Source organism: Pongo abelii, chromosome 17 (assembly GCF_028885655.2).
Source record: "Pongo abelii isolate AG06213 chromosome 17, NHGRI_mPonAbe1-v2.0_pri, whole genome shotgun sequence".
NCBI classification, from domain to species: domain Eukaryota; kingdom Metazoa; phylum Chordata; class Mammalia; order Primates; family Hominidae; genus Pongo; species Pongo abelii.
Window position 1 is genome coordinate 31,941,044 of NC_072002.2, and position 26,128 is coordinate 31,967,171.

At 39.6% G+C, this 26,128-nt stretch overlaps 1 protein-coding gene and 1 long non-coding RNA gene across 8 annotated transcripts in view; one reads left to right on the forward strand and one right to left on the reverse strand.

Moving 5' to 3' along the window:
* The window catches only part of LOC129051512 (uncharacterized), a 37,834-nt gene extending 24,508 nt beyond the window's left edge, over window positions 1-13,326 (reverse strand). The window contains exons 1-2 of the long non-coding RNA XR_008515857.2: window positions 13,151-13,326; window positions 9,762-9,838 (exon numbers count right to left, since the gene is read on the reverse strand). This is a non-coding gene — a long non-coding RNA (uncharacterized LOC129051512). The remainder of the gene's footprint in view (window positions 1-9,761; window positions 9,839-13,150) is intronic.
* The window catches only part of MYOM1 (myomesin 1), a 181,994-nt gene that overhangs the window by 42,548 nt on the left and 113,318 nt on the right, over window positions 1-26,128 (forward strand). For all 7 annotated transcript variants that reach the window (XM_024235866.3, XM_063716983.1, XM_054537694.2 and 4 more), the window contains 3 exons: window positions 9,756-9,896; window positions 14,583-14,904; window positions 16,020-16,177. In XM_024235866.3, coding sequence (XP_024091634.3) covers window positions 9,756-9,896; window positions 14,583-14,904; window positions 16,020-16,177 — 621 coding nt within the window. The remainder of the gene's footprint in view (window positions 1-9,755; window positions 9,897-14,582; window positions 14,905-16,019; window positions 16,178-26,128) is intronic.

Consider the following 26,128-nt stretch of genomic DNA (forward strand, 5'->3'; position numbering starts at 1 on the left):
CTTTAAGTATTTGATAGACTTCATTAGCGAACTATTTGGGCATGGACTTTTCATTGTAGGAAAATTTTAAATTACCAATTCGAGTTCTTTACTTGTTATTGATCTCTTCAGATTTTTAAATTTGTTCTTGAGTTAGCTTCAGTAATTTGAGTCTTTATAGGAATTTTCCTATTTTGTCTAAGTTGTCTAATTTGTTAGCATAAAGACATCTACATTATTTCTTTGTGAGCCTCTTAATTCCTAGAAGGTTGTTAGTGATGTCTCTTCTTTCATTCTTGATTTTAATAATTTGTGTCTTCTATTATTTATAGTCAATTTAGCAAAAGCCTTACTAATTGTCATGATGTTTTCAAAGAACCAACTTTTGTTTCATTAATTTTATTGTTTTTCTGTTTTCTTTTTCATTTATGTCCCCTCTAATCTTTATTATATTGCCCTTCTGCTTGTTTTGTGTTTAGTTTTATCTTTTTCTAGCTTCTTATGATGGAAGCTTAAATTATTAGTTTGAGACCTTCTTTTCTAATATAAACACTTAAAGCTATATATGTCCCTCTAAGTACTGCTTTAGCTGTATCCCATATATTTTAATAAGTTGTGTTTTTGTTTTTATATTGTTCGAAGTATTTTCTAATTTCTTTTGTGATTTCTTTTTGACCAATAGGTTATTTAAAAGTATGTTGTTAATTTCCTTATATTTGAGAATTTTCTAAATTTTTTTCTATTGTAGATTCTTGTTTAATTCTTCTGTTATCTGGGGATATATTTTCCATGATTCTAGCTCTTTTAAATTGATTGAGATTGTTTTGTGGACTACCATATGAACCCTCCTTGAGAATGTTGAAAAGAATAAGTATTCTGTTGTCCTTGGGTAAAGTACTCAAGAAAGATCAGTCATGTCAAGGTGATTGATAGTGTTTTGCAAGTATTCTATGTTCCTGATGATTTTTTAAATCTAGTTGTTCTATCAGTTATTGAGAGTGGAATATTGAAGTCTCCAACTATTATTTTTCAGTTTTATATTTCTTTTAATTCTGTCATTTTTGCTTTATGTATTTTGGGGATCTGTTGTTAGGTGTATATACATTTACAATTATTATGTTTTTCTGAGAAATTGACCATTTTATCATTATGAAATATTCCTCTTTGTCTCTAATAATATTTCTTGATGTAAAGTGTATTATGTTTTATATTAATATAGCTTACCATTTGCATGGTATATCTTTTTTATCCTTTTACTTTAACAAATGTGTCTTTAAATTTAGGGTGTGCCTCTTGTGGCAGCATATAAGCGGATTAGTTGAATCTTTTTTTTTCCATTCAGTCTGACAACCTCTGCCTGTTCCTTGGAGTTTTTTATTCCATTTACATTTAATAAAATTACTGATATCGTTGTATTTATGTCTGCCACTTTTTTTTAGTATATCTCATATCTCTTTAATTACTCCTTTATTGCCTTATTTTGTATTAAATGGACCTTTTTAGTGTATTGTTTTAATTCTTTTGTTTCTTGACTATATTCTTTGAGCTATTTTCCTAGGGATTGCCTTAGGAATTACAATATACATATTAACTTATTTCTATCTACTTCAGATAATATATACTCACTGAATACCAGTAAACATAGAAACTTTCCTCTAATATAGCTTCATTTCCTTCTCCCTCCTTTGCACTATTGTCAAGTATATTATGACTATGAATGTCGTAAACCCAACAACACAATGCAATAAGTATTTTATACAATATTATACCTTTTAAAGAATTTAAGAGAAGGCTGGGTGCAGTGGCTTACATGTGTAATTCCAGCACTTTCAGAGGCCAAGGTGGGTGACTCAAGCATTTGAGACCAGCCTGGGCAGCATGGTGAAATCCCATTTCTACAAAAAATACAGAAATTAGCTGGGCATGGTGATGTGTGCCTGTAGTCCCAACTACTTGAGAGGCTGAGGTGGGAGGATGGCTTGAGCCTGGGAGGTCGAGGTTACAGAGTTATGACCATGCCATTGCACTCCAGCCTGGGTGACAGAGCACGACTCTGTCTCAAAAAAAAAAAAAAGAATTTAATAGAATATATATGTAAAAATTTACATACATATATGTGTATAAGCTTATATACATATAAATTTATATACATATGTATGTATAAACTTATATACATATATGTGCATATACATGTGTGTATGTGTGTATGTACACACACTGTCTTTTGTATTTACCCAATTATTTACTTTCTGGTTGTTCTCCATCTTTTTGTGTGGGTTTAAATTACAATTAAATTATCTTTAGTCTTTTTTTTTTTTTTTTTTGAGACAGAGTCTCACTCTGTTGCCAGGGCTGGAGTGCAGTGGCACGATCTTGGCTCACTGCAACCTCTGCCTCCCAGGTTCAAGCGATTCTCCTGCCTCAGCCTCCTGAGTAGCTGGGATTACAGGAGTGCACCACCATGCCTGGCTAATTTTTGTATTTTTAGTAGAGACGGGGTCCCACCGTGTTGGACAGGCGGTCTCAAACTCCTGACCTCAAGTGATGCACCCCCTTCGGCCTCCCAAAGTGCTAGGATTACAGGCATGAGCCACTGCACCCGGCCGGATATAGAATTCTTGATTAGCATTGTTTTTCAGCACTTAAATATGTCATGTCAGTGCCATTTTTCCTGATGAGAAGTCTACCATTAACAGTATTATTGTTCCCCTGTGTGTAAAGAATCATTTTACTCTTGATGCTTTCAAGGTTTCTCTCTGGCTTTGACTTTCAACAGTTTGACTTTGATATTTCTAGGTCTATGTATCTTTTTCTGTGTTATTCTACTTGGGTTTTTTGAGCGTCTTGAATCCATAGATTAATATTTTCATCAAATTTTGGAAGCTTTAGTCTATTATTTCTTCAAATATATTTTCCTGCCCTTTCTCTCTCTCTTCCCTTTCTGGCACTGCCATTACTCATATGTTAGCATGTTTGACATTGTCTCACAGGTTTCTGAGGCTCTTTTAATTTTTCTTTATTCTTTTATCTCTCTTTGCTTTAGAATGGGTAATTTCTATTTTCAACTTTATTGATTCTTTCTTCCCTTATCTAACATCTGCTGTTGAGTCCCTCTAAGAAATTTTCATTTGTTATTGTACTTTTTAACTCCAGTGTCCTTTGATTTTATTTTATAATTTATATTTCTTTGTTTACATTCTCTGTTTGTTGAGTCACTGTTGTAATACATTCCTTTAACTCTTTAAACATGGTTTCCTTCAGTTTTTGAACATATTTATAATTGCTGCTTTGAAGTCTTTGTCTGCTAAACCCAACATCAAGGACAACTCAGAGACAATTTTTGTTTACTACTATTTTCCCATTGGTGTGGGTTACATTTTCCTTTTCTTGGCACGTCTCATAACTTTTATCGTTGTTAAAAATGGGACATGTCAGATAATATATTGTTACAATTCTGAATTCTGAATTTTCCTCAGAGTATGTTGTTGCTGTATTTTGGTTTTGTTTTTTGTTTTTTGGGTTTTTTTGTTTTTGTTTTTGTTTTCAGCTGGAGTCTCACTCTGTTGCCCAGTCTCAAGTGCACTGGTGTGATCTCAGTTTTGTTTAATAATTTGGCTGAACATACTTGTAGAATCTCTTTAACTACTGTGTGGCTGCAGGTGTCTCTGCTCAGCTTTGTTTTGTTTTTTAAATTCTTGTTCTCATTTTTAAGCCTGAATTCCTAGGAATCACACGGTGTTTGCATAGATTAATGGCCAATGAGTGGTCAGACATTGTGCCCAAACAGCTCAAGACAGTAAATCTTCCACCCTCTGGCAGTAGATATGAGTGTGTGTTGGGGAGCACAGCTAAAGTGTGCAGGTGATTTTTTTTTTTTTGAGACGGAGTCTCACTCTGTCGCCCAGGCTGGAGTGCAGTGGTGCAGTCTCAGCTCGCTGCAACCTCCATCTCCCTCGTTCAAGTGATTCTCCTGCCTCAGCCTCTGGAGTAGCTGGGACTATAGGCATGCGCCACCGTGCTTAGCTAATTTTTGTATTTTTAGTAGAGACGGGGTTTCACCATGTTGGCCAGGAAGATCTTGATCTCTTGACCTCGTGATCCACCCACTTCGGCCTCCCAAAGTGCTGGGATTACAGGTGTGAGCCACCGTGCCCAGCCTGTGTGCAGGTAATTTTTAAGTAAGTCTGGTTTTGCTTAATTCCAGGCTCTCTTGCCCGTCCTCTGCACATGTGCACAGGCTTACAGTCAGCCAATGATGTGTGGAAAACTTGGCCCTCTCCAGTTTTTCCCACACATATATGTATGGAGAGCTTATGAAGGACCCTGTGACTACCTTATTTTCCAGATCTTCCTGGTAAATTTCTGGCTGATCTACCAATCTGCTGCTTGCCCCAAGCCTGACTGTAACCTCAGGCTAGCTGAGCTGCTGGTCTTCCCTTGTTTGTTTGCCACCTAGATTGCTACTGTTATTCACAGTGCTGCTGGATGTGGGGTTTTATCACATTGTGCCCCAAATCAAGTCAGTCTTCCCTGGCTGCTCCTTTTCATGCCTTTTCTCATCTTGGTTGAACTACCTTATGGACTAAGCTGGGGGTAAGGGATGGGAGAAGCCTAGGCAGGAATGACACACAGACTCCCACTGCTCATACGTGAAGTTCAGTTGTTTGTTCTATGAATAGCCAATTCTCAGTGTAGTGTATGCCTTTGATTGATTTTCAGAGCCCTGATTGGTTATTTTTGACAATGTGTTGTATATCATCACTGCTTTTGGGAGAGGAACTGAGGAACTACTGCTTCCACCATACTGGAAGTCCCACCTCTGCATCAGTCATTTTTAATCATTCCTCAGCTGATTCTGATGTGAAACCAGGGTTCAGAATCCTTGAGCTAGGGTTTTATTACAGGAGAATAAATCTTTTTTTTTTTTCTTTTTTTTTTGAGACAGAATCTCCCTCTGTCACCCAGGCTGGAGGGCAGTGGTGCGATCTTGGCTCACTGCAACCTCCCTCTTCCGGGTTGAAGCAATTCTCTGCCACAGCCTCCTTAGTAGCTGGGATTACAGGCGCCCGCCACCACACCCAGCTAAGTTTTGTATTTTTAGTAGAGATGGGGTTTCACCATCTTGGCCGGGGTGGTCGTGAACTCCTGACCTCGTGATCCACCTGCCTCGGCCTCCTAAAGTGCTGGGATTACAGGTGTGAGCCACTGCGCCTGGCCATAAATCTTTATTTCACTTCATTCAATAAACATTTACTGAGTTATGTCAGGCACTGGGCACAGTGCTAAGAATATAAAGATCACTGAGACCATCCCTCTTCTGGAGTAGTCACAGGCAGTGGGAAAGACAGAGAAACCAATAATGCAGCCTAACCCTGAACACACAAGGATGGGTGATGCTGGCTTTGGTGGCACAGTCAGCAGAGACAATGCCCACAGTTCATCCTTTCTCTGAAACGTGCTGATAGGCTGTCAGGATGTTTTCAGAAAGTAACATAGCCATTAAGCAGATCTATACTTCCCATAAGCATGAATACATTTATTCATCCTAGTGAACCTGGAACAATTTCCCCAAATTATATGGTGATTATAAACATAACTTTAAAGGGCCAACATTTTACTTTATGTTCAATTTAATGAGTTTTTTTGTGCTTTATTTTTAGCTGTAACTGATGATTTCATAACTTCAATTTAGGTGAATAAATTCAGGAAGAGCAAATCAACATCAAAGTCATCATGGGCAGTATGACATGGTTTTATGGTCTGCAAACTGGGGAGTCCACAAAGGCAAGCCGTGGGAGTACAGAACGAAATAATAACATTTCTTTTTTTTTTTTTTTTTTTTTGAGTTGGAGTCTCGCTCTGTTGCCCAGGCTGGAGTGCAGTGGCGCGATCTCGGCTCACTGCAAGCTCCACCTCCTGGGTTCACGCCATTCTCCTGCCTCAGCCTCCCGAGTAGCTGGGACAGCAGGCGCCCGCCACCAGGCCCAGCTAATTTTTTGTATTTTTAGTAAAGACGGGGTTTCACCATGTTAGCCAGGATGGTCTAGATCTCCTGACCTCGTGATCCACCCCCCTTGGCCTCCCAAAGCGCTGGGATTACAGGCCTGAGCCACCATGCCCGGTCTTAACACTTCTTTTTTAAAAAAAAATCAAGTGTGGTCTTTAGTATTTTTCTATTGATTGAATGTTTCATAAAATGAGACTATTTATACAGTAGTATATGGATAGAACTTATAAATAAACATATATAGGTAGTACGCCCCCAATTTTTTTTAATTGAGAGTACTTGATCATAAAAGTTGGATATCCCAGCACTTTGGGAGGCCGAGGAAGGCGGATCACCTGAGATGAGGAGTTTGAGACCAGCCTGGCCAACATGGCGAAACTCCGTCTCTACTAAAAAGTACAAAAATTAGCCGGTCCTGGTGGCGTGCGCCTGTAATCCCAGCTATTCAGGAGGCTGAGGCAGGAGAATTGTTTGAACTCGGGAGGCAGAGGTTGCAGTAAGCCGAGATCGCGCCATTGCACTCCAGCCTGGGTGACAGAGTGAGACTCTGTCTCAAAAAAAAAAGAAGTTGGAGATGACTGGTATAGTGTAAAGAACGCTAGCCTGAAAATCAAGAAGTGATGAATGCTAGTCCCAGTTCACCACCAGCTCACTGTGTGAGCATGGGTGAGTTACAAACACTTTCCAGGCTTTGCTTTCCACATCTGTCAAATCAAGGGCCTGGTATAAATATCCCCGAGTCCTCTTTCAGCTCTGAGATGCTATAAATGGTTTTGTTCTTGCTTTTCCTGTTATGAAGTTGAACAAGCAGGGGGTTATAATATTTTCTGTTCAGTATTTGAATTAGATGCAGGTGTAAGTCTACTTCTGAGTTCCTGGAATATTTCCAGAGAGTGCATTTTGTACCTTGACTACATCTCTTCCCTGTGGTGCTACCAGTCATAGATGTACGTGATAATGTCCTACGCACCAGGATATGTATTTAAAATCTGTTAACTGTAGACATATTAACAAGGACTAGCATAATTGGTGGGGGAGTACAAAAAGATGTACCTAGATATAGATACAGTTACAGGCTCATAGATACCTGCGCGCACACACAATTAACCTTGCCTTTTGCTTAATTTGATTGCTTTCATCAAAATTCAGAAAGCTTCAAGATTTAAGCTAAGTACATTAAAAAACACTACATGTAGTTTTAATAGGTAAAGACTGACAGCAATCCATACATATTAAGTTTGGTGTCTACTCAGAAACTGAATTGTTGGCTTATTTTCAAAATTTAAATACGTAAAAGCCCAAGGGGTTAGTTAGCAAGCCCTTATTTAGCTCTTTGATTTAAGATCAAAGAAATTTAAAATCTACATATTCTATGTAACTCCTCTAGAAACATTATTCAACTTTAAAATTTGATAGAGTAAGATGTTGGACTTCAGAGTTCATGGATCATGACAAAATAGACTATGGATGGTTTTTCTTAAGATAATTATGCTTATTATAACACAGTCACTTTCTTTAAAGTTTGTGTCTATCTGATTTAGTTTTGTTTGCTAGCCTCAATAAATAAATGTCTTAGCATTACTAAATCATCAGTTCGCATGGTGTTTTAACATCTAATTCTTCAATACTCTTTATTAGAAATCAAAGGCTTGAAGAAATATTAGCATAATAAAAGTGGAGATCTTGCGTTTTCTAAGCAGTACTATATAACCCATAACGTCATAATGCTTTTTAAAAATTCTTCTGTTCCAAATGAAATATGAAGTGGAAGCTGATGAAAGTGCCATGAGTCTTTAGCATAAAGTTCAACTATTAAAAATCAGCTCCTACATTGGAAGGACATACAAGAAAAAAAAAAAAACAGCTCCTGTGATTTACTTGTGAGAATGGAATACTCATATTATGGCACATTCTATGTAATAAATGCATTATTTTAAGAATTTGTCTTAAAGGATAAATGACAGAAAAAGGAGCAATGCAATGAAAAGAATAACAAATCATAGCTATTTTGATGTAAATAAATGTCAAAAAATAATGAGCTCATGAGAATATGACTGTAGCCGCTAGAATGGAAGTAAAGAGAGAAAAGCAAAAGCAGAAAAACAGGAGAGAAATTAGAAATCCAACTGTTCTAGAAACAGGGGAAAAAATGAAACTCTTAAGCCCCATAAGTATGTTATTTTGGATGCTAATGGAATAAAGAGGTGAGGGAAAATACCACTTTAAACTTAGACCTGTATAAGCACAGCCTGTACTTTGTGACCTGCCGAGGTATAGAATGCAGTCGTTTTGCTGCTGCCCAGGACAGCCGGCCAGGAACAAATGTCACCCTGGCTTCCAGTTGGTAACCAATCCACAAGCTTGAATTCAAAGTTCTAACCTTTAGTTTTAATGCTCATCATAGAAAAAGAGATGGATATTCCCCACGGTGGGAGGGGGTAGATAGTGGGGAAGGAAGAGTTTGGCCATTTCCATGCGACCTCCCTGGAGGATTCAAGGTGCCGCTGCCTGCCCTGCCTGTCAAAGCCCTGTGCTACTTGTTTTCTCACGTCGTCATATATCTATTTTGTACCATGTATATGCTTGGCCTCTCTTCTGGTTTTGATTAGGTAATCCCTTTTGCTTTTTCAAATGATTTTCGAAGATTAGGAAATGGTCAAGGTTTGGATGGTTTGGAAGGTTTTTCTATTTCAACTGGGCAGCTTGGCTTTTCCCATGCCACCATACCCCTATTCACCTTGTCGTTAGAGATTCTCTAGACGGGGGGTTTTAAAAAATATATTAACTTTTTTTTTTTTAAGAATAGTTTCAAATTTACAAAATGATTACAAGGATAGTGCAGAGAGTTCCCATACAGACCCCTATTGTTAACATCTTTCCTTACTGTGTAGATCAGGGACTTTTAGCCCCAAGTTCATGGATTGACTTCAGGGAGTTCATGAATTGACTTCAGAGAGTTCATGAACTCCTGAAGTTTATGCCAAATTGTATACGTTTGTATGAAAATGCATTTCGTTTCATTCAAGAACTGTATAAATTAAGACTATTCTTTTCATTTCATCAGTCCTTTTTCTCTGCTATCTCTGCTCTCATGTTTTCCACTTCCCTAGTCAATTTTTTGGTTTATTAGAGCACTACCTACCTCCAAGTGCACATTTGTACCAGTGTGCATAGGAAGACAGAACTGACCAAAGGCTTCTTTATCACACCCTTGTGAATCACTGAGTCAATTGGCATTGTGTGTTCCCATTAAATATGTTAACTCTATTATTTAATAAGCCCCACGTCCCTTCAAAGGCAGGAGTTGCCTATAATACATAAAGGTCTCAATGTAAACCAAGGGTCCTACATCAGAATGGACCTATCTAGAAAAGTGTGCATTTTAAATAAGCTCCCAAAAGAATTTGGATGCACCGTGTATCAAAACCATTTATATAGACTGCCTAAATTTCCAACATGACATTAACACAAAAGGGCGTTTAGAACTATCATAAAAACATCACTCTTTTCCCTTGAAACTTTCAGTGGGGGGAAAAGCCATGCAATTACTGTAGCCATAAAATTATTATCACTATTTTTCTTTTCTGTCTATATAGAATCCATTATTTGAAATCTTTCTAACTCTACTTTAATTCTAAAGAGATAATTGTAACATTAGAGATCTAGGATTTGGTAAAATTTCTCCCAAGTTAAAACTTCCTGTATCAGTATTTTGAATATTGTAAATGCCTTTTTTTGTTACTGTCTGATGTTAGGTGGTTTATTTCAGACTTACAGATTCCAGTCTGCTGTTAGATGATTATTCATCCAAGTTGAGCCCCAAACCAAAGAGAGCCAAGCACAGCCTTCTGTCTGGAGAAGAGAAAGAAAATTTGCCCAGTGACTACATGGTACCCATTTTCTCAGGACGGTGAGTGTGCTTTTACTTCCTGGCTTTAATTTTTAAGAAGTATATAGTAAGTGCTATAAGAATAGCAGATTATAGTCATAATTGCTGTGGACAGATTATAGAAATAGCAGCTAACATTTATTGAGCACTTGTTAGATTATAGTAAAAGCAGCTAACCTTTTATTAAGCACTTACTATATACTGATTAAGATCTGAGGAAGCTCGGAACCTTGCACGGAGAGAGATGTGTTAATTGTGTTAAAAGGGACTTCCTTTTCAGAAATTTTGCCATCACGTAGGATGGCTGCATGACAAACAAGAATGATCAGAACTTAATGCTGCTTATAAAACTAGCTGGAATGGGAAGTGGATCCTGGGATGCTAGTGATTGGACAGGACAGCCAGAGTAAAAAGAAAGCTTCAAAAACTACAAAATGTTGGGTGAATTTTTATTATTGTGTGTGTGTGTGTGTGTGTGTGTATATATATATATATATATATATATATATATATATATATTTATGTATTTGAGATAGGGTCTCACTCTGTTACCCAGGCTGCAGTGCAGTGGCACAAACATAGCTCACTGCAGCCTCAACCTCCCAGACTCAGGCAATCCTCCTACCTCAGCCTCCCAAGTAGCTGGGTCCCCAGGCACGAGCCACCACACCCAGCTAATTTTTTTAAAAAATTATTTGTAGTGATGGAGTCTCACTACATCTAGGTTGTCTTGAACTCCTGGGCTCAAGTGATCTTCCCTGCTTGGCCTCCCAAAGTGCTGGAATTACAGGCATGAGCCACCACACCTGGCCTGGGTGAACTTTTAAAAAAAACCCAAGATGACACTTTTAGGTAGCTGAAAAATATCTTGGTTATCAGTGTGGTTTTAATTATTATTCATTGGGGGAAAAAATCTCATCATAATTTGAATACCTTGTTCAATGGGAAATAGATTGCTATTACTTTGAGGTAAACTTCAAACAAAATAATCACTAAATCACAAGTCTGTGTGATGCCAATTTTCTATCTTTATTACATAAACATTATTTTTGAGCAGTAATAATATTCAAAGGAATCTTGAAAGGAAACTTGTCCTGGACACCAAGATTAAAGCTCAACAGGAACTTTCTGGTTCATCTCCTATTTATTTCTCTTTGAACAGAGAGTTATTCCCATAGCTCAGGTGACACTCAAAGTGAGGCCATCCTCTAAGAGCAAATGTCATGGAAAAGTAGATCCTCTTGGAAGTCAGGAAATAATTTGGTTGTGATTGATGGTGACCTACTTCTGTTGCCTGTGTTTTTCTTTCCATTGCCCTCTGACAGTTCCTTTCTGACTTGTGTCAGAGGGTAATGTCATAATTGCTCTGAACCCAATTAGGAAGGTAAAGGGATAAATAGCATTCTATTTTTAGCTTTTTATTTGATATCTTTGCTATCTCTGATTTTTTTAAGTGAACTTTCCAGACAAACACGCTTTCGCTGCTAAGTATGCATGCCCAGCCTTTTGGCCTCTTCACAGTAGCTTAATGTAACTGGCATTCCTTATAAGAGATGGTAGGCTAGAGCAGTAAAGTCTTTTGTCTCCAGTATTTTTCCCACTCTGTTTCAAAAAATCATTTAAAAACCACATCAGCTTAACACCAGCCTACGTGACATGACTCCACCTGGCAGGGCACAAAATGAAGCTTCTTACTCCTAACATCATCTCCCAGCTCTGTCCACACCAAACTATTTGTCTCTTCCGGGCCAATCTGAAGAAGTGATCATTTACCAAATAAACTGTGATAAAAGAAGATGTGAGGCCAGGCACGGTGGCTCAGGCCTGTAATTCCAGCACTTTGGGAGGCCAAGGCAGGCGGATCACAATGTCAGGAGATTGAGACCATCCTGGCTAACACGGTGAAACCTGGTCTCTACTAAAAATACAAAAAAAATTAGCCAGGCATGGTGGCGAGCACCTGTAGTCTCAGCTACTCGGGAGGCTGAGGCAGGAGAATCGCTTATACCTGGGAGGCAGAGGTTGCAGTGAGCTGAGATCGCACTACTGCACTCCAGCCTGGGCCACAGAGCGAGACTCCGTCTCAAAAAAAAAAAAGATGTGAAGAAAAATTGATCTTCTAGGCTTTATTTCTAGTTCTCCATTATATCTTATATGGTCTCATCACCCATACTCTGTTACTGTGTTGAAAATAACATTTCACAGTGGTTTTGGCAGTATTAACAATCTGAGGAGAGGATGGAAAAGAAATGAACATTTGTTGAGTGTCTATTATTATTTGCTGGGACTCACGCAAGGTGCTTTATATAAACCATCTTGCTAAATTCTCCATACAACCTTGCAGAGATATTAATATATCAACGTTTTGGACAAGGAAATCATGGCAGAGTGACTTGCTGAAAGCTGCATGCCTGGGAGGGAAAGAATTGAAAGTCCCACATAGGCCTGGCGAATGCAGTGGACATGCCCTCTGCACTCACAGTGTGCTTCTGGAAAATACCATTTCCTCTGCATGGCATCTGAAATTTCCACTTATATTCCAATAAATCGAGTAAACTTTGTGTCAACAAGAGATTTTTGAATTGAGACTGTCAGAGATTTGCAGAGTACTGGGAGATTTTAAATTTATTTTTACTTTGTAGTAGTATACTTTTGTCAACATGTTAGCCTCACAGTTTTGCTTTTGTGTCCAGATTATAGAAGGGTTATCACTGATAAATCCTGACTTTTACTTAAAGGAGAATATCCCTATTGCCTGGGTCTAACATACTTTTTAACTGTAGTTGAGTTCTCGTGTGAAATAATTAGTTTTTTTTCGAAGTTTAGCTTCTTTGTAAATGGAAAAGGCAAGGAGGCTATCACTTCATCTGGCCCTCTAGAGCTGTGCCAACATATCCAGTATCAGTAATAATGAGAAATTAAACATAAAGTTCTCTTACTTGGAGTCTGGGGCAAGACTAGCACTGAATATGATCCGTCATTACATGAATTGAAACAGCTCACAAAGCTCATTTAACATCTCCCTATTGCATATTGACTTCCATAGAGAATTCCAAGCAAATTCTCCTGATGGTTGTTTTGTATTCAGTTAGTAATTCATTCACTTCCTATTTTGTTCAAAAAAGAATGAGAGGTCATTATGTGAGGACACTAAGCTAAAAATCTTTCATCTTCCTCCTCCCCCCGAAATAATAATGGACATATTACTAACATCCATAGTAGGGATTAGCTTATTAATATTTACAGAGAGAGAGAAAAACTTAAAATTTACTCACTACATTTAGTCAGAAACAACGTAGACTCATCTCGTCTGCCAGATGTTTTAGGAATAGTCCATGAGAAACCCCAGTCTTGGCAAATGTGGAATCTTATTCCTCAGCAAGCAGCATAGATTTAGATGCTAGGAACTTGCTAACACAATGGCAGCATTTGCTTACATTCTGAAGTAATCATTCTTAGAACACGTGATTCTGACTTAAGAGGTCTAAGGAGACTCAATGTCAAGAGAATCTTCGATGTAATCAATACACTCTCTCACTAAAACATTTGAGGGGGTTTACAACAAAAGGCATTGAAATATGTTAAAATAATTCAAATATTTTTAAATGACATGAATAAATCACAGCACAGATTCCATCATAAACTGCCATAGTAGGCATTGCACTTGGGATATTACCACTCCCTTACTATCGTCATCAATTATGAATAATAACGAGTCACATTTATAGACATCACCACTTCCATCACAAGTTTGATAATTTCTTAGTATATAGTATAGTTACACACATAGTATATGCACACACAACATGTATTATCTTAGAAAGAAACCCAGTAGGCATAAGGAACCTCATGTAAATTCAGAACTTATTCATACATGTAACAACTCCAGGCAATGCATTACATCAGCAAAGTGACAGAACCCAGATCAAGCTCCTACTCATGTATCAGGGTCACAGGCACACAAACTAGATCTCATTTGACAATATGGCTTTTCTGGAAAGGAACCATAATCTTTTATTTTAAACAAAATCATGTTTAAACACACAAGACAACCAGTGAGACGACTTTGGCCAAGTTATCTAACTTATCTGAACCTCGTTACCATATATTTAAAACAGAAATAATAATTTATCTTTGCCGGGCATGGTGGCTCACGTCTGTAATCCCAGCACTTTGGGAGGCCAAGGCTGGTGGATCACCTGAGGTCAGGAGTTCAAGACCAGCCTGGCCAACATGGTGAGACCCTGTCTCTACTAAAATTACAAAATATTAGCTGGGCATGGTAGCAGGAGCCTGTAATCCCAGCTCCTTGGGAGGCTGAGGCAGGAGAATTGCTTGAACCCAGGAGGCCAAGGTTGCAGTGAGCTGAGATCGCACCACTGCACTCCAGCCTGGGCAACAAGAGCAAGACTCCATATCAAAAAAAAAAAAAAAAAGTTTATCTCATAGGGTTTGTATGGGGATGAAACAAGATAGTGTATGTGAAAAGCACCAGGGCCATCATAGGTGTTATTATTGTTATTTGTTAAGGCGAGGAACACTTCTGTACATGAAGCATCAGTTTCTGATGTACCTGCTTTTTCTATATCGGGTTTTCTTTTGGTGCAGGATACAGTGTCTGAAGTGTGGTACTTTGAACTTAGTAAAATTACTCAATCTTATCACTGCTATCCACAACATCTACATTTTGCTATTATTGTGTTTTAGTCAAAAGCATGTCAGTGGAATTACAGATACGGAAGAAGAAAGAATTAAAGAAGCTGCTGCTTATATAGCACAGAGGAATCTTCTTGCTAGTGAGGAAGGAATCACAACATCTAAACAGTCCACGGCATCTAAGCAGACCACGGCATCTAAGCAGTCCATGGCATCCAAGCAGTCCACGGCATCCAAGCAGTCCATGGCATCCAGGCAGTCCATGGTTTCCAAACAGGCCACATCCGCTCTTCAACAGGAAGAAACCTCTGAAAAGAAGTCAAGGAAAGTTGTGATTCGAGAAAAGGCAGAACACCTGTCCCTGAGGAAAACAGTAAGAAAAGACAGTTTAAAGTAACTTACAAAGGTGGAAATGCATGTCATAAGTTGGGGGCGGGGGGGGTGTGTGTGAGTGTGTGCGTGTAGATATAGATTGATTTGTTTTGTTTTGTTTTGTTTTGTTTTTTTGAGATGGAGTCTCACTCTATCCCCCAGGTTGGAGGGCAGTGGTGCAGTCTCAGCTCACTGCAGCCTCCGCCTCCTGGGTTCAAGCGATTCTTCTGCCTCAGCCTCCCAAGTAGCTGGGATTACAGGCACGTGCCACCACACCTGGCTAATTTTCGTTTTTTTTTTTTTTTTTTAGTAGAGATGGGGTTTCGCCATGTTGGCAAGGCTGGTCTCGAACTCCTGACCTCAAGTGATCCACCCACCTCAGCCTTCCCAAATGTTGGGATTACAGGCGTGAGCCACTGCACCCGGCTGATTTGTTTCAAATGAAGATTATCTGGTCTTTTAGAGAAACAAAACATAAGAAAGCAAGGAGAAAGACATTAAAATATTAATATGTAGGTCAAAGAAAGCAAACAATAGTTTTAAACTCCATGGAATTTTAGGTTTTAAGGAAATTAAAGATTGTAAAGAGCCTTAAGAAATCCACCTTGGAGAAGTAAAATATGATCAGGTGTGGTGGCTCACACCTGTAATCCCAATTTTGGGAGGCCAAGGCAGGAGAATTACTTGAGGACAGGAGTTCGAGACCAGCCTAGCCAACATGGTAAAACCCCATCTCTACTAAAAATACAAAAATTAGCCAGGCATGGTGGTGCTTGCCTGTAATCCCAGCTACTCAGGAGGCTGAGGCACGAGAATCACATGAACCTGGGAGGCAGAGGCTGCAGTGAGCCAGGTTGCACCAGTGCACTCCAGCCTGGGCCAAAAAAAAAAAGGAAGAAAAAGAAATCAAAGATGTTGCTTAAGCTTAGAATGTTAAATGTCAAATAACTACCTCTGTTCTTAAAAGGGAGAAGGGAGTGCATTTTCTCTACACAAAATTAAGCTTCCAAATGGAAAAATAAAACTTTTGCCTTCTACTTGTTATTTTAGCACCAAAATTCACTTTGATTTATTGGTATTTTGGTAATATGTTTGTTTGCATATTTGTTTTTTCAGTTAGAAGAAACCGAGGCATATCATGCCAAGTTGAATGAAGACCATCTTCTCCATGCTCCTGAGTTTATCATTAAACCTCGCTCCCACACGGTTTGGGAGAAGGAGAATGTAAAATTGCATTGCTCCATAGCAGGCTGGCCAGAACCTCGTGTCACGTGGTATGTTATTTTTATGAAAGCTAACAGAATTCATTACACAAAGTTAAGTTCACCTCTAGTGGAAACACACAGAACAACCATATGCAAGAGTCAATGAAGACATCTACAAGATTGTATAGGTTTTCAAAAGAGTGAAGAAGGGTATTGAGATGAATTTGTATGCATGGGAAGGAAAAACAGTCTTGCATATATATGCTACATGGTAATACTCTATCATCCTATTACACAAATGGATGTTTATTTTATATGAAGTATTGCATTTTAGTCAACATATGTACCAACATACCAAATATATGTCTATAACTCTTACGGATGATAAAAGTTAGGTAAAAATTAGCTTCCAACAATGAACTTAACACAACCTGGCAGGATTTTGTGATCGGAAGCAATGCTGCCTTTTACAAAACTCCCTTTAACTGAAACTCCCATCTCTACCCCTCATGTGAGCTGAGGCCTTAATGTGCCTCTTTCTTTTCTTTTCCTTTTTCTTTCTTTCTTTCTTTCTTTCTTTCTCTCTTTTTCTTTCTCTCTTTTCTTTCTTTCTTTTCCTTTCTTTATCTTCCTCTTTCTTTCCTTCCTTCCTTCTTTCTTTCCTTTCTTTCTCTCTTTCTTCCTTTCTTTCTTTCTTTCTTTCTTTCTCTTTCTTTCTTTCTCTCTCTCTCCTTCCTTCCTTTCCTTCCTTCCTTCCTTCTTTCTCTCTTTCTTTCTTTTCTTTCTTCCTTTCTTTGTTTTTTATTTATTTATTTTTTTTTTTTACCAGAGAGCATAAGCAAGTTGCATCAATGTGTTTTCTGACACCAAACAAAAGAAAGAATTGGATGGCAGATATTACCCAACATGGGGCATGAGATATTTTCTTTCCATAAAGAATAAGCACTCTTTTTCCTCCTTCATAATATATCCTATTGCAATTGTCAATGACTTGGTGATCCCTAACCTGAGAACTTTCCTGTCATATGTCACAAATATCTGCCATAGACAGCAGAAGTATGAAAATAATTGAGCCAATTTAAAAAGATATTTCAGTTTTACTCTCTGGTGCAGGTATTTGCATGCTTTTTTCTTATTTTCAGGAGTGGTGGTAAATGCACCTTAGGTTGCAATATGAACACTACATGAATGTCACTGTCACCCAGAGTGTCTGCATCCTTCTCCTTTCTTTTCTGTTATTTCTAATGTTGATCAGATGCCTGCCTAACACTGTGGAGGTAGCTGACAAGATAAACCCAATTAACTCTCTAAGGTTATTCTTTTTTTTTTTTTCTTTTTTGAGACAGAGTCCCACCTTGTCACCCAGGCTGGAATGCAGGGATGTAATCTCAGCTCACTGCAACCTCCGCCTCCTGGGTTCAAGCGATTCTTCTGCCTCAGCCTCCCAAGTAGCTGGGAATACAGGTGCATACCACCACACCTGGCTAATTTTTGTATTTTCAGTAGAGATGGGGTTTTGCCGTGTTGGCCAGGCTGGTCTCGAACTCCTGACCTCAGGTGATTTGCCCACCTCAGCCTCCCAAAGTGCTGGGACTACCGGAGTGAGCCAGTGCTCCCGGCTTCTAAGGTTGTTCTTAAGGAGCACATGGTGAGTTTTTACTTGTAATCTTAATCTGTCTTTGATGATTTTGGATTTACTTACAATTTTTCTATGTATGTAAACTCTTTTCAGGGCTTCTGAGTTTGAAAACCAAAGAATAAAAATCAAAGCTGGCTATGAATTATCAGGGCAAATAATTTATAGATGAGAACTATGGAAACATATTTCTATAAAAATGAAGTTAAAAAAATCAATTTACAAGCTTTAAAATGGAAAAGTAAGTTAGCAATCACTCTGCCTTTTCCTGCCCTTCTCTGTGACTATAAAGTTACACAATTTGGCCTGTTAAAGGGACATTTCTTCTTAAAAAACCAATTACTTCCCACCTCAAAAAAAAAATTCCAAACTTTTGTATAGAAATGCACAAACAATAACAAATTTTCAGCTGCAAGAAATATTAGTAAAAATATTTCTTCTTTCATGAATTAAAATGTATCAATAATAAATGAATAATTAGAGGCCTTTGTTGAATAAATGTGTTTATTACAGTTTCCTATCTGTGTTTTCCCACTTTAAAAAAATTAGAATTAAAGATGATTATCAAAAGGATACAAAGTAGCTTCTGGGAGATAAACATTCAATTCCTAAACATTTATTTATTCTGTTAAGTACACAGCAACTTGAATAAAAACCCGGCCACATACCGCTGATGGTGTTATTAAACAAAAGTGATATGATTTCACAAAAGCAGAGCTGAACTTCAAAGATTAGACTCCTTACATTGTGCTCTGTTGATCTGGAAAAAAAGTAATTAAAAACAAAAAGAATGGAAACTCTCCGGAAAAATAGGAGATGACCAAACTGTCAACCCTTCAAATTCCAGTTAAATTCAAAAATAGAAATACTGTCCATTTCCAGTGATCCTCACTAACAGAGCTGAGAAGCAGTAGAGTTGATCCCTAAACCCTTTACAGGTGGCTTTTAAATATATGCATCCTTTACATGTGAAGTTTATGTCCTAGGAGCTCATTTCAAACAAAAGGGAAGACACAGAGACAAGCTTCCTCTCCAGAAGTACTGGATGAGCCTCCTCTGGTCCCTGCACCTCCGTTAGTACTCTTGGAGAGAACAACTCCCTCGAGCCCCGTGCAAAGCATCAGTCCTAGTGACTGCATTCTTTATCGTACGTTCTCCCACGAGGGACAGACCAGAGCATTTCACAGACAGTCTCCTTGCCTTGCAAGCTAAGTGAAAAATAAATATTAAAACAAACGAACAACAAGGCTTTAGTGAGCTCTGATCTTGCCACTGCATTCCAGCCTGGGCAACTGAGCTAAAAAAAAAAAAAAAAATAGAACTGGGAGACAACTAGGAAAATAGTTAACTATACTTCTGAGAGCAAGATTTGCTCTGGGTAAAGCTGAAACTTGGACAATCAGCAGATAACTGATGACTGGAAATGGCAGTAAACGGGGTCAGGGTCAGGTTTTGTCGGCATGAAGCTGATACAACTTGGAGGGCACTCTTTACAAACTAAATAAATAAATTAGCAGTATAAGCTACGACATAAGGTCTTGCAGGGATTTGGGTAGTGAGAGACCCTGAAACTTAAGCTTCATTTGCTTCAAGGGAAATCCACCTCTGGGAGTTGGCTTCTGGATGGGATTAGTATATACTTCTGGGCATGTTTTTAAAAAGTCATCAACTGGGCTGGGCGAGCTGGCTCACACCTGTAATCCCAGCACTTTGGGAGGCCGAGGTGGGCAGATCACTTGAGGCCAGGAGTTTGAGACCAGCCTGGCCAACATGGAGAAAACTTGTCTCTACTAAAAATACAAAAATTAGCCAGGTGTGGTGGTGCATGCCTGTAATCCCAGCTACTTGGAAGGCTGAGGCAGAAGAATCACTTGAACCCGGGAAGCAGAGGTTGCAGTGAGCTGAGATGGCACTACTGCACTCCAGCCTGAGCAATAGAGTGTGACCCTGTCTCAAAAAAAAAAAAAAAAAAAAAGAGCAAAAAATCATTCACTGGAGTGCTAATTGACTTTGCACCACTGGTACAGAGCATGAAATCTTCAATAAGCAGCTCTCCCCTTGAAGACCTGGGAACCCGCAGCCCAAGCAACAACCAAGATTGTTGGTGATGACATTGCTGGCATTTATACATTTTTGGTATCCGATTGCAGCTTCCTGGGCCTGACACTGAGGAGAAGTACAAAGGGAATATTGAGAATGCCCTTCCTGAATATCAGCAGGTTTATTAAAGGAGTAAATTTGTGATGATGCTTCATATACTCACACTGCCTCCACTCATAGCAGTTACGTCCTTAGCCGCATCTTTAAAAGGCACGTGTGGCGGGCCTGGCTCCAGCAGAGCCCTTTCCAAAGAGGGTTTGGCTCCAAGTTTCCACTGGACACCTTCACTCATGGGAGTTCCTGAGGCCTAACAAATGATACAGGCACTCAGCAGCCGCTCTCCAACCAATCCCACATTACTAACCGAATCTATTCATGTGGAACCTAGAGGTTACCCGGAGAGCACTGAATGACAGGGCACACACATCCCTCATTAAGGTCAGGTGCAGAGACAGGATGCAGTACCGTCCTATTCCCAACTCGCTCTGACAGCAGCGCGGAGCCTGTCTAAGCACTGGCCTCGGTAGAAAAGTTAGTTACAGGCCGGGCGCGATGGCCCACACCTGTAATCCTAGCACTTTGGGAGGCCGAGTCGGGCGGATCACCTGAGGTCGGGAGTCCGAGACCAGCCTGACCAACATGAAGAGACCCTGTCTCTACTAAAAATACAAGATTAGCCGGGTGTGGTAGCGCATGCCTGTAATCCCAGCTACTCGGGAGGCTGAGGCAGGAGAATCGATGGAACGCGGAAGGCGGAGGTTGCAGTGAGCTGAGATCACGCCACTGCACTCCAGGCAGCCTGGGCAACAAGAGCGAAACTCCGTCTCAAAAAAAAAAAAGAAAGAAAGAAAGAAAAGTTAGTTGCAGAGGATGCTGCTGCACCCCTACCGTGAAGCTGGCCATCCTGCAGGAGGACTCTGTCAACATAGAAGGGAAAATACATATGTAGTGAAAAAGATTAAAGTTTTAAAATTTAATAGGGTATGTTTATGTAATAACTTGTATAATAAGAGTCTTTCTGTTTAAAGGGGGAAGAAAAAAGCATTTATGTTTGTTTTTGTTTTATTTGCATAATGAAATTCCGGAAGGATATGTAAGAACCTAAGAAAAGCTATTGACCCTGAGGGGTCAAAGGGACAAAAGTGCTAGAAAGTTACCAGGAAGGGTTCACTGTGCACCCTTAGTTCTTTCTGGTTCTTGAACCATATAAACGTATTACCTAGTCAGATTTTAAATACTGTGTGAAATAGTGGAGAAGGAAAAAGTTCTCTTTAAAAGGAGAGAATAGTATTAATTGTATACTTTTTATTATTACTATTATTATAATACTCTAAGTTCTAGGGTACATGTGCACAACGTGCAGGTTTGTTACATATGTATACATGTGCCATGTTGGTGTGCTGCACCCATCAACTCGTCATTTACATTAGGTATCTCTCCCAATGCTATCCCTCCCCCTCCCCTCCCCTCACGACAGGTATACTTTTTAAAGAGCAGGATTCATTTGGGTTTCTGGCCTGAAGCCTAGATTGAATTTGTCCATGGAAATCTTGATTGCAGCCTGCAGGGAGATCAGGAAAACTCACTGGAGCAATGTGTTGGTATTCATGTGTAGCTGTCATTCACTCACTCGGCACTCATGTTTTCATATCTATATGTGATCTACGCTGGACTAGATCCTCAAGCAAAACATTTATAATACGTGTTTAAAATTCTTCAGTTTCAGCCAGGCGCGAGGGCTCACCTGTAATCCCACCTCTTTGGGAGGCTGAGTCGGGCGGATTACCTGAGGTCCAGAGTTCGAGACCAGCCTGGCCAACATGGTGAAACTCCATCTGTATTAAAAGTACAAAAATTAGCCAGGTGTGGTGGCAAGCACCTGTAGTCCCAGCTACACAGGAGGCTGAGGCAGGAGAATTGCTTGAATCTGGGAGGTGGAAGTTGCAGTGAGTGAGATCACACCACTGTGCTACAACCTGGGGGACAGAGCAAGACCCTGTCTCAAAAAAAAAAAAAAAAAAAAGAAAAAGAAAAAATTATTCAGTTTCACCCAAAAGTCGTTGTCAAATAGATACTTAAAGAAATGTGTCATTAAGCCCATTATAATAATTCAAAACCTAGGAATAAAATAGTTACAAAGGCAGAGATTTGGAAAACTATTCTCACAAATTATGAGGATTTGTAAATTTCATAATAGAATCATGCATTGAGTTTATTTTCAAGATTAGAATTATTAATCACATATTCAAATTTAGCAGTTACTACCATATTATCATAGAAAAAAACAGCTTATATTTAAAATGGTTAACACGAATTATTTACAATTTACAACAGTTTTCCAACATAAGGATTTGGAGTTTTATTTTGGATTTTTCTTATTTACTTAATTCCAAAATCTATCCCAATGGGATCGCTCTCTCAATCTCTCTCAGATAATTAGTTTTTAAAGTGGGTCTAGAGTGATTTATTCAAAATAGGTTGGATTATAAGCAGCAATCTCATTTGTGGTGAGATTCAGTATATTAAAGATCATCTTTGGCTGGTCGTGGTGGTTCACGCCTGTAATCTCAGCACTTTGGGGGCCGAAGCAGGCAGATCACCTGAGGTCAGGAGTTTGAGACCATCCTGGCCAACATGGTGAAACCCCATGTCTACTAAAAATACAAAAAGTAGCTGGACATGGTGGCACGCTCCTGTCGTCCCAGCTACTTGGGAGGCTGAGGCAGGAGAACTACTTGAACCCAGAAGGCGGAGGTTGCAGTGAGCACAGATGGCGCCACTGCTCTCCAGCCTGGGTGACAGAGTAAGACTCCGTCTCAAAAAAAAAAAAAAGATCATCTTGGTGTGCGTTATTTGTGGGTAGAAAATAATTTTTGTGAAGTCTTTTGCTTGATCATGCTTTACACTGCCAAAGAGCTTTTACTGTGACCCCATACTATAAACTCAGCCCAACATCCAAACTGACATTTGTCCGGGGGAATTGTGTGTTTTACACACATAAAGGAAATGTCACTGGAAAAACTTATAGTATACTGAAAGCTCATTAACAATTCATAGACATTACATACAAATGATAAGGGAGATGGTATACATCGGAATATTCACAGGGATTTAAGAAAGCTTTTGATATGTAATCCCAGGGTGTGGATTAACCTCCAAAATTAGCCGATGACTACTCAGCTTGGAATTTCATGTTCCAGAAATAACAAGCTGTGAAGTATATACAGAACAGGCCCCAAATCCTTCTTTTCTTCCCTGACTTTAAGCTAAAGATAGCCAGTCTCAAGTGACTGCAAACCTAAATGCCTCTCTGGGTGGAATTCCTTGGAGAATAGAATCAAATACCTTTCTGACTTAATCCTTGACCACTGCTTTAAATGAAGAATTTCTCACATTGGTATCTGGAGCTCCAGAGAAAAGACTACAAGCTCTGCAGTCAAAGTGATGTGTGGTGTGTGTGTATTTTAAACCCATTTCTCTTGCCATGTGGTGATAATAGAAAAGTCGTTAGCTGGGGGAAAGGTATTCAGGTGCTAAATTGAGTAGTAATGGAAGGAAAGGATGGTGAAGCAACTATGGGAGCTGCAAAATAGTTTTTTATTTTATTTTTAAAAATTTATTTTTTACAGTCATGGAGTCTTGCCATGTTACCCAGCTGGTCTCAAACACCTGGCCTCAAACAATCCTCCTGCTTCAGCTTCCCAAAGTTCTGGGATTACAGGCATGAACTGCCACTGTTGACCTGCAGAATACTTTGTAATGAAAATTTTATAGAGATATGAGCAATGCTTTTGATCAGAAGCCGAATTGAGTGTCACTGAGTCATTTGGTCAAACAGCACATGTCACAGCCTTTGGTATCACACCACTTTTCTTAGGCAAAGAGGAACCACTGAAAACCCTCCAGCACAAGAAAGAGCAGAGCCAGGGTGAGCTTCTGAGTCCAGTGTGAAATTACCTAAACCAATTATAGGAGAAGAGCATGCCAATTAACATGTTCTACCCTGTACTTCATCTAAACGGAGAATGCTGGAGATTAGAAGTGGCCAGTAGATTTATTTTTCCAGGCCATCTCTGATCAGATAGTCCTGTTTGCTCGAGCCATGTTGAGACCGCTGTCTGAAGCTGCTGGCAGGAAACAGCACTGCATCAACTTGCAGGGTCTTCTGTGTTTGGAGAAGGTTATGTTGCTGCACCTGCCACACAGCTGCGATTCTTAAGCCAGTCCCACCCTCTTCATTTCACATCTGAGGGAACTGAGAGTGTCAACTTACTTTCTTCGTGTGCATTTGTTTAAAATCATCCAACTCTGGGAGGCTGAGGCAGGGGGATCACTTGAGCCCAGGAATTTGAGACCAGCTTGAGCAACATAATGAGACCTCATCTCTATTTATTTAAAATAAAATCATCCATATCATGACATATATGTTTGTCAGAACTCTGTTCTCTCAGACAAAAAATTATGAAGCTACAATTAATCTATTGCATTACATGCTAATTCTGTTCAACCAAATTTAACCAATTCTGAGGGCCTGCTGTTTGCCCATGACTCATTCTTCCTCAGGAGTAGGAATAGAAGTAAATGTGGATCAGGCCAGGCACAGTGGCTCGTGGCTGTAATCCTAGCATTTTGGGAGGCCGAGGTGGGAGGATTGCTTGAGCCCAGGAGTTTAAGACCAGCATAGGCAACATAGCGAGAGCCCATCTCTACAAAAAATAGAAAAAATTAGCTGAGTGTGGTGGTGCATACTTGTAGTCCCAGCTACTTGGTAGTCTGAGTTGGGAAGATTGCTTGAGCCTGGGAGGTGGAGGTTGCAGGGAGCTATAATCACACCATTGCACTCCAGCGTGGGAGACAGAGCGAGACCCTGTCTCAAAAAAAAAAAAAAAAAAGTAAATGTGGATCAGACACAATCCCAACTTCAAAGGTTTGGCAACTTAATAGAAAAGATGCACATCCAACCATAATTTTGATAAATGTTATATTTAGTAATTTGAAGCAAGTAACCCTGATGCAGAGCGGCAGGAACGATTCATATTGTATCATATTCTAGGGAAGAGTTTATTGAAGAAGTTGCATTTGATCTGAATCTTGAAGGATGAGTTCAGGTTTTGCTATATGGAGGAGAGTGTTTGTTTGTTTTAAGTGTAGAAAATGAATAACGTGCTTTAGGGACGGAGGGGTGTACGTGTGAGAGAGAGAGTTGGGGAAAGGAAGGAGCTGACTGAAGCCAGTATTCTTCCTTCCTCTCCCTTTCCATCATGTTCCCTACTCCCAAACCTCCTTATGATCATGTCCACAAGTCTGAAGAAATGAAATGCAGAGAGAACAATTGGAAAATGGAAGCATCATATGGGTCAGCAGCCAGGCTGCCGGTTCAAATCCCCACTCTGCTGTTCCTGGCTGTGTGACTGGGCAAGTTCCTGAAACCCTCATGCCTTGGTTTTCTCATCTGGAAAATGAGGTTAAAAACAGCACTATCTCATACGGTGGTTGTGAGAACTGAACTTACCAATGTATGCATAAAGCACTTAGAGCATTGCCTGGCCCATAGTCAATTCTCTGTGTCAGCTGTGTTTCTCAGGGTTATTGACGTCATCTGTGCGTGCAAAGTGGGCTGTCTGAAAGGGAAACAAGTGAAACCCAGTTCCTCTTTTGGGGAGAAAATGGTTTAAGTAGAAAAGCCTGGTCCAGCACCATAGCCACTGGCTACTGAGAACATGAGGAAGTGGTGAAGAATCCAGGTGCCACGTACAGACCCAGAAGACAGGGTCCCAGGGAGAGGTCCCCCTGCGTAGTCCACTCTCTGAGGGCTGTGAGGCTTAACCAGATATGGAACAGTCAAAAAAAAGGAGGCTTTCAGCTCTTATTTGTCAGAAGTTTCCTTTCATTATTTGTATTATAAATTCTTCCAAGGCAAGAGCCATGTTTGTTTATGACATTGAATAAAACACTTAAATGTAATGATCATTCAATACAATGATATTGCAGGCCGGGCACAGTGGCTCACGCCTGTAATCCCAGCACTTTGGGAGGTCGAGGCAGGTGGATGACCTGAGGTCAGGAGTTCGAGACCAGCCTGACCAACATGGTGAAACCCCATCTGTACTAAAAATACAAAAAACTAGCCGGGCGTGGTGGCCGGTGCCTGTAATCCCAGCTACTGGGGAGGCTGAGGCAGGAGAATCGCTTGAACCCGGGAGGTGGAGTTTGCAGTGAGCCGAGATGATGCCATTGCACTCCAGCTTGGGCAACAAGAGTGAAACTCTGTCTCAAAAAATAAT